Here is a 13,130-nt window from a genome sequence, read left to right as displayed (position 1 = left end):
GTTGGTGTGTGTTCACTGCCTGTGAAGTACAGGGGGCTTCAGCCCATTTCTAGCCAGTTCTTGAGCATTGAGTCCCTAATCTTTTGTAATAGGCCATATGACTGCCACCAGAAGTTTCTGGGCCAAATGGGTTCCTGTTGTTGATAGCCTTAAGCTCTTCAGCTTGGGGGCTGTGAGGAGGTGAGTTGGGCTGCCCTCCTCAAAGGACTCCTGGCTGTTCCCTCCTCCCCCAACCATTTCCACCCACCACCATCTCAGTGGCACATCCCAGCCCTCCACCAGTTGCTCTAGAGCTGGGTCTTGGCACAGTGGCCTGTCCTCAGAGCCTGGACACCAGATGGAGGCAGAGGTGTGGAGAAGCCGCAGGACAGAACAAACAGAGCAAATTCACAGCTGTTTATGAAAGTAATGCTGAGACTGTACATGGCCTCCGCCACTGCTCCCCCCCCCCCACACACACACACCCCTACAGCATGAAGGGGAGGTCTATGTTCTTCTCACCAGTGCCCATGTAGATGTAGCCATAGTTCTTGGTGCGGGGAGCATGGAAGAAGGTGAGGCCCGGCCAGAGCAGGCTGCGCAGCACCACCAGGGCGTTGCCCCTCTCCATCTGGATGCTCCAGGACCCTGGGGAAGGTGGGCGGAGGGGAGGTCTGGATGCCATGGAGCCTGAGCTCTGCCCTGTGCGCAGAGGCCCCCCAGCCCCTTGGGCAGCCTGGCTCGGGTGCTACGGTTCCCGTGGGGAAGGGAAGACAATTTAATTATCCGGCGCCTTACTCCTCCTGATTGCCTTTTAGCCATTTCACTGCTCATTAAAACCACTTCCAGGGGGAGGGCAAAGGAAATGAAAAGAGGTGAAGCACACCCCAGTCCATTTTGTTCCTGTCAGCAAGTCTAGTTAAAGGTTGAGTGGGGGAGGAAGCAGAGTCCACAGGCGGGGGAGATGGGGCCCAGCTAGGGGAGGCTTTCTCCAGGCTTCTGCACCCTCTATGAGGAGTAGTCAGTCACCAGTGGCCTGCAGTCATGATGCAGTTTGCCTGTCTTGCCACTTTGCTCTCTTCCCAAGTCCCAGGAACCTCTGCTCCGAGATGGATGAGACCTGAGCAGAGGTGCATTGAAGTTGGGCCTTTTGGGGCCTCCCAGCTCAATAGCTCGTCCTGGCAGCCGTGGACTAGGAGCCATGCTTGGTGGGAGGGGACCTGGGCTGCAGCTAATGAGCCCTTGTGTATGCTGGGTTCTGCCCCGGATTTTTGCTCCCCAGACAGGAGCAGCCCAGCCCGGAGCTGAGTTGTGCGGCCATGAGGACTTGGCGGGAAGGGCCTGATCCAGCTCCAGAACCAAGGGAGGGAGCCCCTGTGTGGGAGGAAGGAGCCTGGGAAAATCGCCTCTGGATGCAGATCTAGAGCTTCTATTCCCCTGCGCACTGAGGCCTCTCCCCGGCCCAGCCGCAGCTCTGCTCCGGGCCCTGCCAGAAAGGCAAATGCTTTGAAGGTTTTGGTGTTGGACCAGCCAGTGATGCACTGGGAGCTGCGCTGAGGCCTTCATCGGCTGCCAGCTCAGCCCGGCTGCTTGGCTCCACCGTCCCAGCTTCCCACAGTCGTCCTCCAGCCGTGGCCCACCCCGGTCACTCCACGCCCAGCAGCCTCACAGCTCAGTCCCCACCCACCAGGGGCCACCCCACATCCGAGAGACCTGACTGCCAGAAGCCCCTAGACCTGATGGCAGCTCAGGCTGCTGACACCTGCCCGGGTCAAAGCCAGAGCTTTCCAGGTGCCTGTAGGTCAGCTGGCGCTGGCCTGCTCAGAACAACCAGCCGCAAGCCCACCTCTGCACCGTGCAGTGGCACCCTTCCAAGCATCCCCACCTGTTCAGGTGAAGGGGAAGCCACAGTGTGGCCTGCACTCCAGCCCCCGTCTGCCCCCCAGGCCTACACAGCGCAGCATCGGGAAAGAAGAGAGCCCCTGGGTTGCCAGAGCTCTGGCTGGGACATGGCCTGGGAAGAGGGGTCCCTATGGCCAGAGAAGGGGGTAGTAGTTTCCCTAGCTCCTACAGCTTTCCTCCCCAGGTACCCTGAGGCCTTCCACCTCCCAGGGGCCCTAGCCTTCTGCTTTCCCGGTCACTCATTGCCGACAACCTTGCCTGGGAGGTCATGGGAGAGAGGTGTGACAGAACAGAGTGTCCCTACTGCACTGCAGTCGCTTTCGGCCAGAAGCACAGACCCCAGGAAGGTACATTCCTAACCTTCCCCCGCCCCCCGGCACCCCTCCAGTGCCCAGAGCACATCATCTGAGGACGGTCCCTGCCCTTGGAGCCCAGTCACTCAGCTCTCGTGACCCGAAAGGCCAGGCTCTGCCTCCCTTCTCTGTGCCCCGCCAGGAGGACAGCTTGCAGCCTGCTTGGACCAAATGCCATCAAATGCCCTGAAAGAATGAAGTCCTGGAGGCCTCCAGCCTCGACAGCTCTCATCAGTTCACGGTCGCCAACAGCTTGGCGCACCCTGGCGAGGGCCGGCTCCTGACCTCCCCTTGCACAACCCTGCCCACCTACTACCTCCTGCCCCAGTAGAGGAAGGGGCCCTGGCTCATCAGTAGGGCACCCCAGCTCCCTCCCAGAGCCAGGGAGAAGCCGGCAGGGATGCTAGAGAGATGCAGTGCCCCCATCAGGGCAGGGGGGCAGCACCAAGCAGGCTGAAGGGTGCTGGCAGAGAGAAAGCGGCATATGAGGGGCCAGCCAGCCAACAGCACGGCCTCCCTCCCTCCCTCCCTTGCATTCCTGTCACACTCCTGTCCTCTTCTCCTTGTCCCTGGCTCAGCTGGTCGCCCAGGAAACACACAGACTCTCAACGTGCCAGGAGTCACGTAGCATCTACCTGGAGAGCCAGGCGCTTGCTGTCACCTTCACCCACTTTTATTGCAACTGCTGGGAAGGCTGGGCTCAGCCACTGCCACCTCCTCCTCTCAGAGCTCCAGGGGAGCCCCCTCCCGTGGCCCTGGTCTCTCCCAAGTCTCCCAAAACGCCCCTCCTGCCCCCTGACAGACACTCTGACAAGCTGTTTTTTGAGGTTGTGGTAGAGGGCAAGCAGGTACATCAGGAATGGAGCCTGTTGGCAGGAAGTCCTCCTGTGTGTGCGTAGCCTAGGGGTGTCCCCTTGCTAGTGGGAGCCTCGGGCCGGGTATGCATGCAAATCGTAATTGCCTTCTCCTGCCCTCCCGGGAGAAGGGCAGCAAAGCTCTGAGATTAGGGTTCAGGGAGAGAATGGGCCAGACTGTGGATCCGGGCTCTCCAGCCACGGCAGGTGGTTTTAAACGTTCTCCTCAGACCAGCCCCACACCGCCTGTCACACGTGCAGAAGTAGCCATGGGTCGCTTCTCAGAGCAGTCACTCCTCTGACACCAGGGCCACAAGTTATGGTCAAATCCCCTGGCCGCGGTGGGCAGGGAAGCAGAACGCCTTACCTGATGGGCGAGTCCTGGAGGCCGGGCACCAGTCAGCCAGGCTTGAGGGGCTGGGGGGAGGAGCCACCTGCACACACACCCCGAGAAAGCTGATCCGCCCCGTGTTCCTCACCTGCCTCCCTGTTCCTGACTCCCCCACCCCCTCTTCCTCGCCACCACCACTACATTTTAAAGGTGGCTTTCCCGGCAGGCAGGCCCCTTGCTGCCCTCTGCTGCCTGCACTGGGCACTGGTGCCTGGCTCACGCGCGCCGGAGCCCCAGCCGCCCTCCTGGCCCGCGTCTCCTGAGATCTGTGGGCTCCAACCCCCGAGTGGAGTAAGGAGAGGAGCTCTGTCCTCCGCGCCGGACCCCGCTCTGCTTCCCAGGGCACCAGTGACCTTGTTCATGAGGCACCTCTCGTTTTATATTTCCACTTCCCATCCTGGTTCATTTGATCTTCCCAAACCTCTGTGAGTTTGGGACAGCAGTGTCCTGCTGGCGAGGGCACCCCGCTGCCTGGCACGCAGCACCTGCCCAGTGGCCATTTCCTGATGGCATGAACGGTTGGGGAGCACTGAATGGCAGAGTGCTACCCAGAAGTCTGGCCCGACCCACTGCTCCATCTCTCTCACCTGACTGCAGCCCGGGCTCAGAGAACTGGCGGTCGCCCTCCGTCCACCAGGAGGACAGTTCTGCCCCCAGAGCTACTCACTCGCACAAACCTCCGCAGATGCCGGGGCAAGGCAGGACAGCCCAGGTGGGCAGTGGCGGCACCGGGCGCCATACCTCCCATGCTCCCTACAGCCAAGACTGGCCTGCCTCCACAGGCCCAGGAGCCCTCCAGCCTCAACGGTACCCACTAACGGGCGGCGTGGAGTCCACCACAGCCCCAGAAAGGAAACGATGATCCTACCTGGGCAGAAAACGACTGTCAAATTCCAGTCCTCCCAGCCAGTGCTGGCGTCCCGGGGAACTCTTCCCTGGGATTCTGGCCTCACTTTGCAGCCAGGCAGACGGCACCCCCACAGCAGCATCTCCTTCACTGGCAGGTGAGGAAGGGGGGCTGCGAGCTGAATCTGAGTGTCTGCTTTTCCCCTTACCACCCCCACCACCATGGCCCCAAGCAAGTCACCATGAGGAAGTGCTGGGCCTGATGTCCAGAGGTTTTCTGATGGTGGCTCTGGGAGGCAGTGAGCTGGAGGCCCGTAAACTGTGAGGTTTCCCAGGGTGCAGCCAGGAGCCCTCAGCCACCACGGCTCCAGCACCGAGGACAAAGCCACATGCCAGGGCACGCTGAACCATCAGTTGGTCCTTCAGCCTTGAGACCCACCGTTTAGGGGCAGATGTCCAGGGCCTCAGGCCACTGCAACTCACCTACCTCCCAGGCCCAGGTTCTTACCAGTGAATTCTGTGAATTCAGTGCTGACTAGACACATCAGCGTGACCCCAACATCCCTTAGGAAGACCCCCCCAAAGTTCCCTATCTTACAACCCCAGCTGCAGGGAGACACAGCTACCTTCTTTGTCCCCTCTAACCAAAATGAAAAGGGCAGACAGGGTGGATGAGGTTCCCTTAGGTAGACCCACACCCCATCTAGTTGGCTTTGGTCTTTGCTGCAAAGGCAAGAGCACCCTCCTCTCTGCTCCCACCGCTCAGAGGAGGAAGCTCCAAGGGGGAGGAGGCACTTGTGTGTCAGGCACCTGACCAGCCAGCACTGTGGACCACCCATATCCCTGGGCCTGGAGCATCCAGCTGCAGGTGAGAGAAGTCAGCCGGCAGCAGGGCTCTCCAGCCACACCCAGATTGAGGGGGCAGGCAGGGCTACTACCCCCAGATTAGAAGCATTAAGAGGACTTTTCTCAGCCCACCCCCCAGACCTTGGTGCTGAGTCCCACCGCCACAGTGTGCCTGGCTTCCTGTATCAACCCAGGACGTGCAGAGCCTTCTGGCTTCCGGCCAGGCTGGGAGCACAGAGTTGGGGGAGATAATGGGAGTCTGGAAAGTGTGTCTCACAGGAGAGAAGTGCCCCAGCCCCTACCAACCTTCTTTATCTCCCCCACAGTTCAAGGACCCCCCGTCTATGCTCAGGGAGGTTTGACTAGGGTACCCCCATGTGGCAGAGGCCAGAGTGGCCATTCCTTGGTGGTTGCCGGTACCCACTTGGGACCATCGCCGGCCCTGGGGCATCGCAGAAGCCATGAAATGGCCTTCAGATCCCCACTTGGCCCTATTCCATCCATCTGTGCACCACCGCCGTATTGTCACAGACCTGCTCACAAGCCGCCGACAGCTCCCACCACCTTGCTCTAGGCCTCCTACCCCTTGGCCTCCTCAGTCCTCCTAGGCCTGCCCCAACTCCCCTCTGTGCCCTTTCTGCCACTAAAAATAACACTAATAATAATTACTAATTTTCGTTTGAGTCCTATGTGTTAGGCACTACTATAAGCATCTGGTATGTGCATTGACTCATTCAGTTCTCATAACAACCCAATGAGGTAGAAAATACCATTATTCCCTTTTAGGAATGAGGTAATGGGGGGCCTGCCCCAGGGCCACACAGCTAGTAAGTGGCAGATTCGGGATCCCAGCTGAGGCCATCTGATGGCAGAGCCTCCGCCATTGCCTGCCCCCGCCCCCCGCCCCAGCTGGGAGTATGCCGGGCTCCCCAGAAGTGGTACCCCACACAGTGGGGGCGAATACTGTCTCGCCATTGCCACTGTCTACTGAAAAGGAAACACAAATTCACTTGACACCACAGTTCACTCCAGAGCCCTGGAGTCTAAGGGTCACCGTGTCCTTGGGTTTAACGCTCCAAGCCTGTTTCCTCACCTGTAAAATGGGGATGGTAACAGTAGCCGCCCTGTAGAGTGGCTGTGAAGATGAAAATGAGAGAAGGTGTGGTGGGGGCTGAGCACAGCGCCCTAAGCACTAGCAGGGCCATTGCTCTCAGGAGTTGCCATTCCTGTCATTACCCTTATTGTTATCACTGCCGTCATTGACAGCAGGTCTCTGCAGGTGAAAGAAGTTCTCAGAAACCCCAAACATGGGGAGGGAAAGAGGCAGGAGCCCTGCATCGGTGCCCTGGGCCTCGCCCCCGATTGCCCAGAGCTTGGCACCTGTCCTGGCACACAGCATCCAAGTAAGAGTGTCCTCCCGGGACACGCTCTTCCCTACTGGACAGCCAGGATGGGGAGGATGTAGGAGCTCTGTGACCCCACCCCCAACTGCTGGGTGTGTGCCAGGGCCGGCTGGACCCTCAAGAACAGGAAGACCTCTGAGGCTGTATGTTTTAAGATTTAAAAAGCTCCATATAGCAGGAAGCAAATGTACAGAACTCATTTCCTTGGCAGGTGGTTTGCCCTTCCGTCGCTCAGCACACACTTAACTGCACACCAGCTATGTGCCAAGCACTGGATCTCACCCCAAAACTAACAGTCGGGATGGACGCGTGGCTAGGACTTCAGAGAGGTTTTTGGAGATGTTTAGGGGAGGACTAAAACTTGCCTCCTTCAACATTGATTTGGAAATCAGAAGAGGCACTGGGAGACTTGCTGTCTGTGGAAGCACATGGAACACGGTGCTTCCTTTTGTCTGCAGACATGTACCGACTGTTTATTATAAGCTGAGCCCTGTACCAGGCTCTGGGGGGAAGCCCCCACCCACCAGGACCCCCCATGAACCACCAGTTCCCACTCGGGTCGTTGGTTCCAATCTCAGAGGAGAATGGCAGGCGGCATGGCCCACTGCTCTGACCTGGGGGCAGATCCAATGTCCTCCAAGTAATAGGCTATTACCTTTGGGGATGTCATGCTCCAAGGAGTCCATGAAGTCCAGGGAGGGGTCCAGGTCAGCCTTCTCAAGTAAGGTCTTGTTCTTCAGCTCAACAGGCTCCCTAAAGTGGAAGTAGGAACTAAGCTTCTTGGCTTCAGACAAGGACAGTCCTAAAAAGAGGCAGTGGGTAGGAAGGGATGGTCAGCCCCAAACCCCACAACCCCCCTTTCTCCACGCATGGGGACCACGTGGAGGGGAAAGGACTCAGGCAGATACTGACAGGGAAGTAAAGGGAGAAGGAGTCAGGCTTGGTCCAGACCCCGCAATAAGGAGACACCAATGAAGAAGGTGAGGAAGGCAGGGCGCCCAGACCCACGCAAAGCCCAGGGACCCAGATGGCCAAATGCTCTCCTACCCTTAGGCAGAAAGGAGTCAGGGTCCAGTGATTGGGCAGCCATGCCAACCACCAATGCCAGGCCATTGAGCACATCCTCCCAAGCTCCCATACAGCTGTATGGCCACAGCTGTTCTTTCTCTGAGGAAGTGGACAGGTTCTCCAGGACTCCCAGAAATGTGTTCCCTGTGCTTGGGAAAAGACGCCCTCCAGCCCTTGACAGAGGCCTTGGAGAACTCACCTTCAAAGGTCCGATTGACATGGATGGGTCCAAAAGGGGTCTTAAAAAGGGCTCCTCGAGGGATGACAGCCACAGCCTTGTCAATCTGGTCGATGACAGACACCAAACGGTTTTCTTCCTTGATCTGGACCTGAGGAGACAAGCCAACCTGCCAGAGTGCTGTGCCCACTCATTTCTGGTGCAAGGGACCAAGGGACCATCTGACCTGGGTCACCACAGTGTAGATGCTAGGTCCATGGAGAATCATGCTGGGCAAGCCCTTGACTTCCCTCCTCTCAAGATTTCCTCCCTTCCTGCCTCCCCTCTTTTCCTCCTTCATTCTTCTGAATATCTCTTTTAAATTGGTAATACATACTGGTGGTGCAATTTTTTTTAAGATTTTATTTATTTATTCATGAGAGACACACACACACACACACAGAGAGAAAGAGAGAGGTGGGGGGAGACAGAGGCAGAGGGAGAAGCAGGCTCCATGCAAGGAGCCCAACATGGGACTCGATCCGGGGTCTCCAGGATCACACCCTGGGCTGCAGGCGGCACTAAACCGCTGCACCACCAGGGCTGCCCTGGTGGTGCAATATTTTAAGGCAGTGTCTCCCACTCCATCCCTGACCCTCCAACTGCCCTCACTGGAGACAACCACTGTTCATGGTTTCTTATATACTCTTCCAGAAACATACCATCCCATCATTATATGTAAATGTTGCTTATTTTGCTTTTTTAAAATATAAAAACAACCATGATCACTGTAGAACACTTAGGTAATATAGAAATAGTTTATAATATATGCAAAAAAATAAAATCATTCATAATCCCACCTCCTAAAGATAATCACTAACAACATATTGGCATACTTCCTTCTCTTCTCTCTTTCTATGTATATATTTAAAACAAAATTAGGGACACCTGGGTGGCTCAGTGGTTGAGCATCTGCCTTTGGCTTAGGGTGTGATCCCAGGTCCTGGGATTGAGTCCCACATCAGGCTCCCTGCAGGGAGCCTGCTTCTCCCTCTGCCTGTGTCTCTGCCTCTCTCTGTGTGTCTCTCATGAATAAATTTTTAAAATCTTAAAAAAAAAAAAGATACAAGAGCCTTCCTGTACATATCCCATTACCCTAGAACACAGTGCAGACCCACCCTCCCAGCCCCCTGCCCAGAGCCAGGCTCCTGACAGAGTGGCCCAGCCTGCCACCCAGGAGCTATGTGGGGTTCTGCTGTTGCCACCATAATTTCTATTGGGCTGGGCTCTCTTTGTCCTCCTCCTCTTGTCTTCACTCACCACTACTTCTTCTTCAAAGACCTTTTCACCCTCCTTCATCTTCTGCAGCTCAGTGTGTTCGTACTCATGCGAGGGGTCCCCCATGAAGCGGCCCTTCACCACAGACGTCTCCACTGCCATCTCTTCCGTGGCGGGGGGCAAGAGGCTCCACTCCATACAGTTCAGGCTGCCAACAACATCCTCATGATCCTGGTTTCCAGGCTTCCTGCCACCGCCCCTTCTCTTGAGGGATGAGGCCCAAGAAAAACTGTTGGGAGTCACACCTCTCCCCTCCAAGCCATGCGTGCCTATGCTGTACCCCACCCCCATGTGTGAGGCAAATACAAATTTATTTTGTAAAAGGTCACAAAAGCTTCATGTGTACCAAAATTCCAAGAACTTCTTCCTAGATACCTCCACTGTGAAATTCCTGATGGGTTTCTAGAAGCTGAACATTCCTCAGTTACAGGCACCTCTGTTTTGGTAGGCCCTACATTCATGCTCAGTCGGCCTCCTGAGCCAAGAGCATGGCCATCCTTCCCCCATTTCTCAGGAAAGCGGCTGCAGGCCCCAAGACCCGACCTCTGAGGTCTCCAGCACTGGTCTCCGTCCCTTCTTCCCCACTCCTGCCAGGAGAGGGCGTCCTCCGGCTCCTCTCTAACCCACAGGCCCTGGACGGAGGCAAGGGGGCCCTGCTCATCTTTCTGCCCTTCTCACTCCACTGGCTCCTTTCTCAACTTCAAAACTTCTTGGCAGCCCAGGTGGCTCAGCAGTTTAGTGCCACCCTCAGCCCAGGGCGTGATCCTGGAGACCCGGGATCCAGTCCCACGTCAGCCTGCTTCTCTCTCTGCCTGTGTCTCTCATGAATAAATAAGTAAAATCTTAAAAAACAAAAAAACTTCTTGGCTTTCTACACCAACAGCCCTCAAATCCTGCCCTGCCAGAAAATAGCCTTTTCCTGTTCCTTACTCCTCCTCCAGCTCCGAACAATAATCTCAGAATGGCCTTCCCCGTGGAAGCCTTTCCCCTGTGGTCGCTTCTGCCCCCGGCACCCCACAGAACTGCTTAGGAGGACATCCACGGAACCTCAAAGCCAACAAGTGCATTCCACTTCTGTTTCCTTTGCCATCTCCCCTCTCCCTCCTCTGCCGCCGGAAGTATTCCAGACCCATCCTCACCCCTCTGGTTTCCCTACAGGCTGGCCCACCTCTCAGAGCCCCAGCTACTATCTAGTTGGTCTCCAGAACCCAACCACCTCTCACCACTTCCACTGCTCCTCGCTGGTCTCAGCCCCTATCTACTCTTACTTCTATACCATTACGGTAACCTCCTAACTGGTCTGCCCAGGTCTGTACCTGCTCCCTTTTGTCTAGTTCCCACCCAGCTGTCAGATCATGTTTCTGTGTAGAAGCTTTCTTCCCATTAAGCTATGTCCTTGCAATGCCCCACAAAGCCCTCTGGTCCCTTATGTCTCTGACCTCATGTCCTACAATGTTCCCCCTCATATACTCCTCTCCAGCCACACTAGCCTCTGTGAGGTTCCACCAACACTGAGTACACATCTGCCTTGGGGCCTTTGCACTTGCCTGGAATTCTCATCCCTCAAATAAACACATAGCTCGCTCTCAGTTGCTTCAGTTCTCTTCATAAATGTTACCTTATCAGAGAGACTATCTCTGATCCCCCTATTTAAAATAGTACCAGGGCGCCTAGGTGGCTCAGCAGTTTAGTGCCGCCTTCAGCTCAGAGCTTGATCTTGGAGACCTGGGATCAAGTCCCACGTTGGGCTCCCTGCATGGAACCTGCTTCTCCCCCTGCCTGTGTCTCTGCCTCTCTCTCTCTCTCTCATGGATAAATAAAATTTTTAAAATAAATAAATAAAATAGTACTGGGGCACCTGGGTGGCTCAGCGGTTGAGCATCTGCCTTCAGCTCAGGGTGTGATCCCGGCGTCCAGGGATCAAGTCCTGCATCTGACTCCCTGCGGGGAGCCTGCTTCTCCCTCTGCCTATGTCTCTGCCTCTCTCTGTCTCTCTCATGAATAAATAAAATCGTAAAAAAAAAAAAAAAAAGCAGTACTGCATCCTGTATTCTCTAGATATGTATGTGCGTTTATTTATTGTCTTCCCCACCCCACCCCCAACACACACACACACACACACACTACAATTTAGACTCCATGAAGACAAGGACTTTGTCTCATTTTCTACTGAATTCCTGGTGCCTGGATCAACGCCTGGCACATAGTAGACACTGGAAGAAATAAAAACTTATGGAATAAAATGAGGCCCAAATTTCCATCCTCAGTCCAGAATTTTTGTTCGGACTCTAGGCTGCCCCCCAGGCACCTCTTACCAAGTTCAATGGGGCTTTCCTAGTCCTGCTTCTGGAATTCCATTCCAGGGGGTGACACCAGCCTTTACCCAACTGCCTTAGCTGAAAGGAGGGGTCAACCTTGATCTTTTCTTCACCTCTCCCATTCAGGGCCCAAGTCTGGCCAGTGCCACTGCTTACATCTTTCCAACCCAACTCTGACCTCCGTTCCTCAGCTCCTTCTTCCTTGCAGTCTCCTTCACCCGAACCCTGCAACAGCCTCCTGAATGCTCACCCACTTCAGGCCCAGCTGCCCACTCAGATCTGAGCAGACTCTGCTTGTTTGAGGCTCCTCAATGGCTCTCTGGCTCTCCATAGCCTCTGAACAAAGCCCAGTCCCCTGGCCTCTCCATCTGGTGTCAGGTTTACCTACATGCTGTTCTCCCAAACACTCCAGCCACCTCTGCAGAACCATTCCCTCCAGCTGGCAGTGCCTTTCCCCCACACTTTCCTAGGGAATCCCTGATCATCTTTCAGATCTCCACGAGTTACTCCCTTAGCAATCTTATTTAATTGCTCTCTAGAAGGCCCCACCTTGGTCCCCCTTTGCATACCCCTCTGCTCTGGGGTTAACACGCTTGGTTGTAGTTGCTGGGTTATGTGTCAGTGTTCCTTCCTAGGATGTGAATGACTTGGAGACGGGTGAGTCTTAGCCATCTCTGTAAGCCCAAGTCTACACAGAAGGCCACCAATCAATGCTGGGCTGATGCGTGGACAGATGAATGAAGTCTCTGAATCCCCGCGGCCTGAATGGCTTGCTTTGTAAATTGGTGAGCTTCCTGACGTCGCTGGGGGCACTTAAGAAGGAGGTGGGGTGGCCCTGGGCGGTAGGTAAGCGTCTGGAGAATTTTCCCTGATTCTAAATCCCTCCTCTCCCTTCCTCATTCGTTCTCTACTTAGCAGAGCGCCGCCTCCTTTCGTGGGCCAACTCCTCCACCCAAGGCGCTTCTGGACCCGCTTCCAAATAGCACCTCATTACCCTCCAAGGCTCCTGACCCTTCTGGAAACTGCGGTCTTCGGAATGTCAGGCGTCCACCTGGCGGCTACAGGTCCCCGTTCTCCGGGAACTCTCGCCTTGCTCCGCCTCCGTTCGTGGCCCTGCCTGTATTATAAACCCACCCGCGTCCAAATGTCTCTCCTCCTTGCCCCCCGCCCCTGCTCCGCACTTTCTCAGGACCTGCCCCCCTAATCCTCCGCAGCAAGTTTCGGCCCCGGCCCGCCCCCCGGTCTGTCGGGTCTCCCCAGACTTCACCACCCGCGGCCGCGAGCCCGTAGGCCCCACCCCTTCCCGGCCGCCAGGTGACACCCCCTTTAGGAGCCGGGCGGGGGGGGGGGCGCCGCGGCCTGCTAGGACGTCGCCTCCACCTGTAGAGTGTCTTGCGTGGTGCGAGCTGGTCCTCACTCAGGCCCTGCGCGATGTAGTAATCGGCGACGAGGCCGAGGATGCGGCCCCAGAAAAGGACCCGGCTGTAGCGGTAGTCGCGCTTCACCAGCGTTAGGGAAGTGAGCAGCGAGGCCCGGCGGTCGGGGCTGAGGCCCTGGCCGCTGCCGGATGCCAGCTCCAGCGACAGCAGGAGGCTCTCGGAGTCCATCGCGCCGGGTCTCCGATCAACGCCCGCCAGGTTGCTGGGAGCAGCCGTCTCCTTGGAGACCGAAAGCT

At 56.4% G+C, this 13,130-nt stretch overlaps 1 protein-coding gene across 3 annotated transcripts; it reads right to left on the bottom strand.

The window, feature by feature from the left end:
• Positions 1–381: 381 nt before the first annotated feature.
• RSPH9 (radial spoke head component 9) lies at positions 382–13,113 on the bottom strand. 3 transcript variants are annotated; one of them, XM_035697504.2, is made up of 7 exons: positions 12,836–13,113; positions 12,450–12,572; positions 9,120–9,285; positions 7,842–7,971; positions 7,230–7,376; positions 6,265–6,306; positions 382–627 (listed from the first exon to the last, which is right to left on the bottom strand). In XM_035697504.2, the coding sequence occupies exons 1-7, from the start codon at positions 13,060–13,062 to the stop codon at positions 467–469; spliced, it is 996 nt and encodes a 331-aa protein (XP_035553397.1). In that variant the 5' UTR covers positions 13,063–13,113; the 3' UTR covers positions 382–466. The 3 variants fall into 3 exon arrangements, with proteins under 3 accessions (XP_035553397.1, XP_035553398.1, XP_025274664.1); XM_035697505.2 differs by lacking the exon at positions 12,450–12,572 and having other exon boundaries at positions 12,836–13,110; XM_025418879.3 differs by lacking the exons at positions 6,265–6,306; positions 12,450–12,572 and having other exon boundaries at positions 12,836–13,109.
• Between the last annotated feature and the right edge of the window lie 17 nt (positions 13,114–13,130).

The sequence above is a fragment of the Canis lupus genome, chromosome 12, assembly GCF_003254725.2.
Source record: "Canis lupus dingo isolate Sandy chromosome 12, ASM325472v2, whole genome shotgun sequence".
Lineage (NCBI taxonomy): Eukaryota > Metazoa > Chordata > Mammalia > Carnivora > Canidae > Canis > Canis lupus.
The sequence above is the reverse complement of the archived record's forward strand: the minus strand, read 5'-3'. Positions and strand labels throughout refer to the sequence as shown.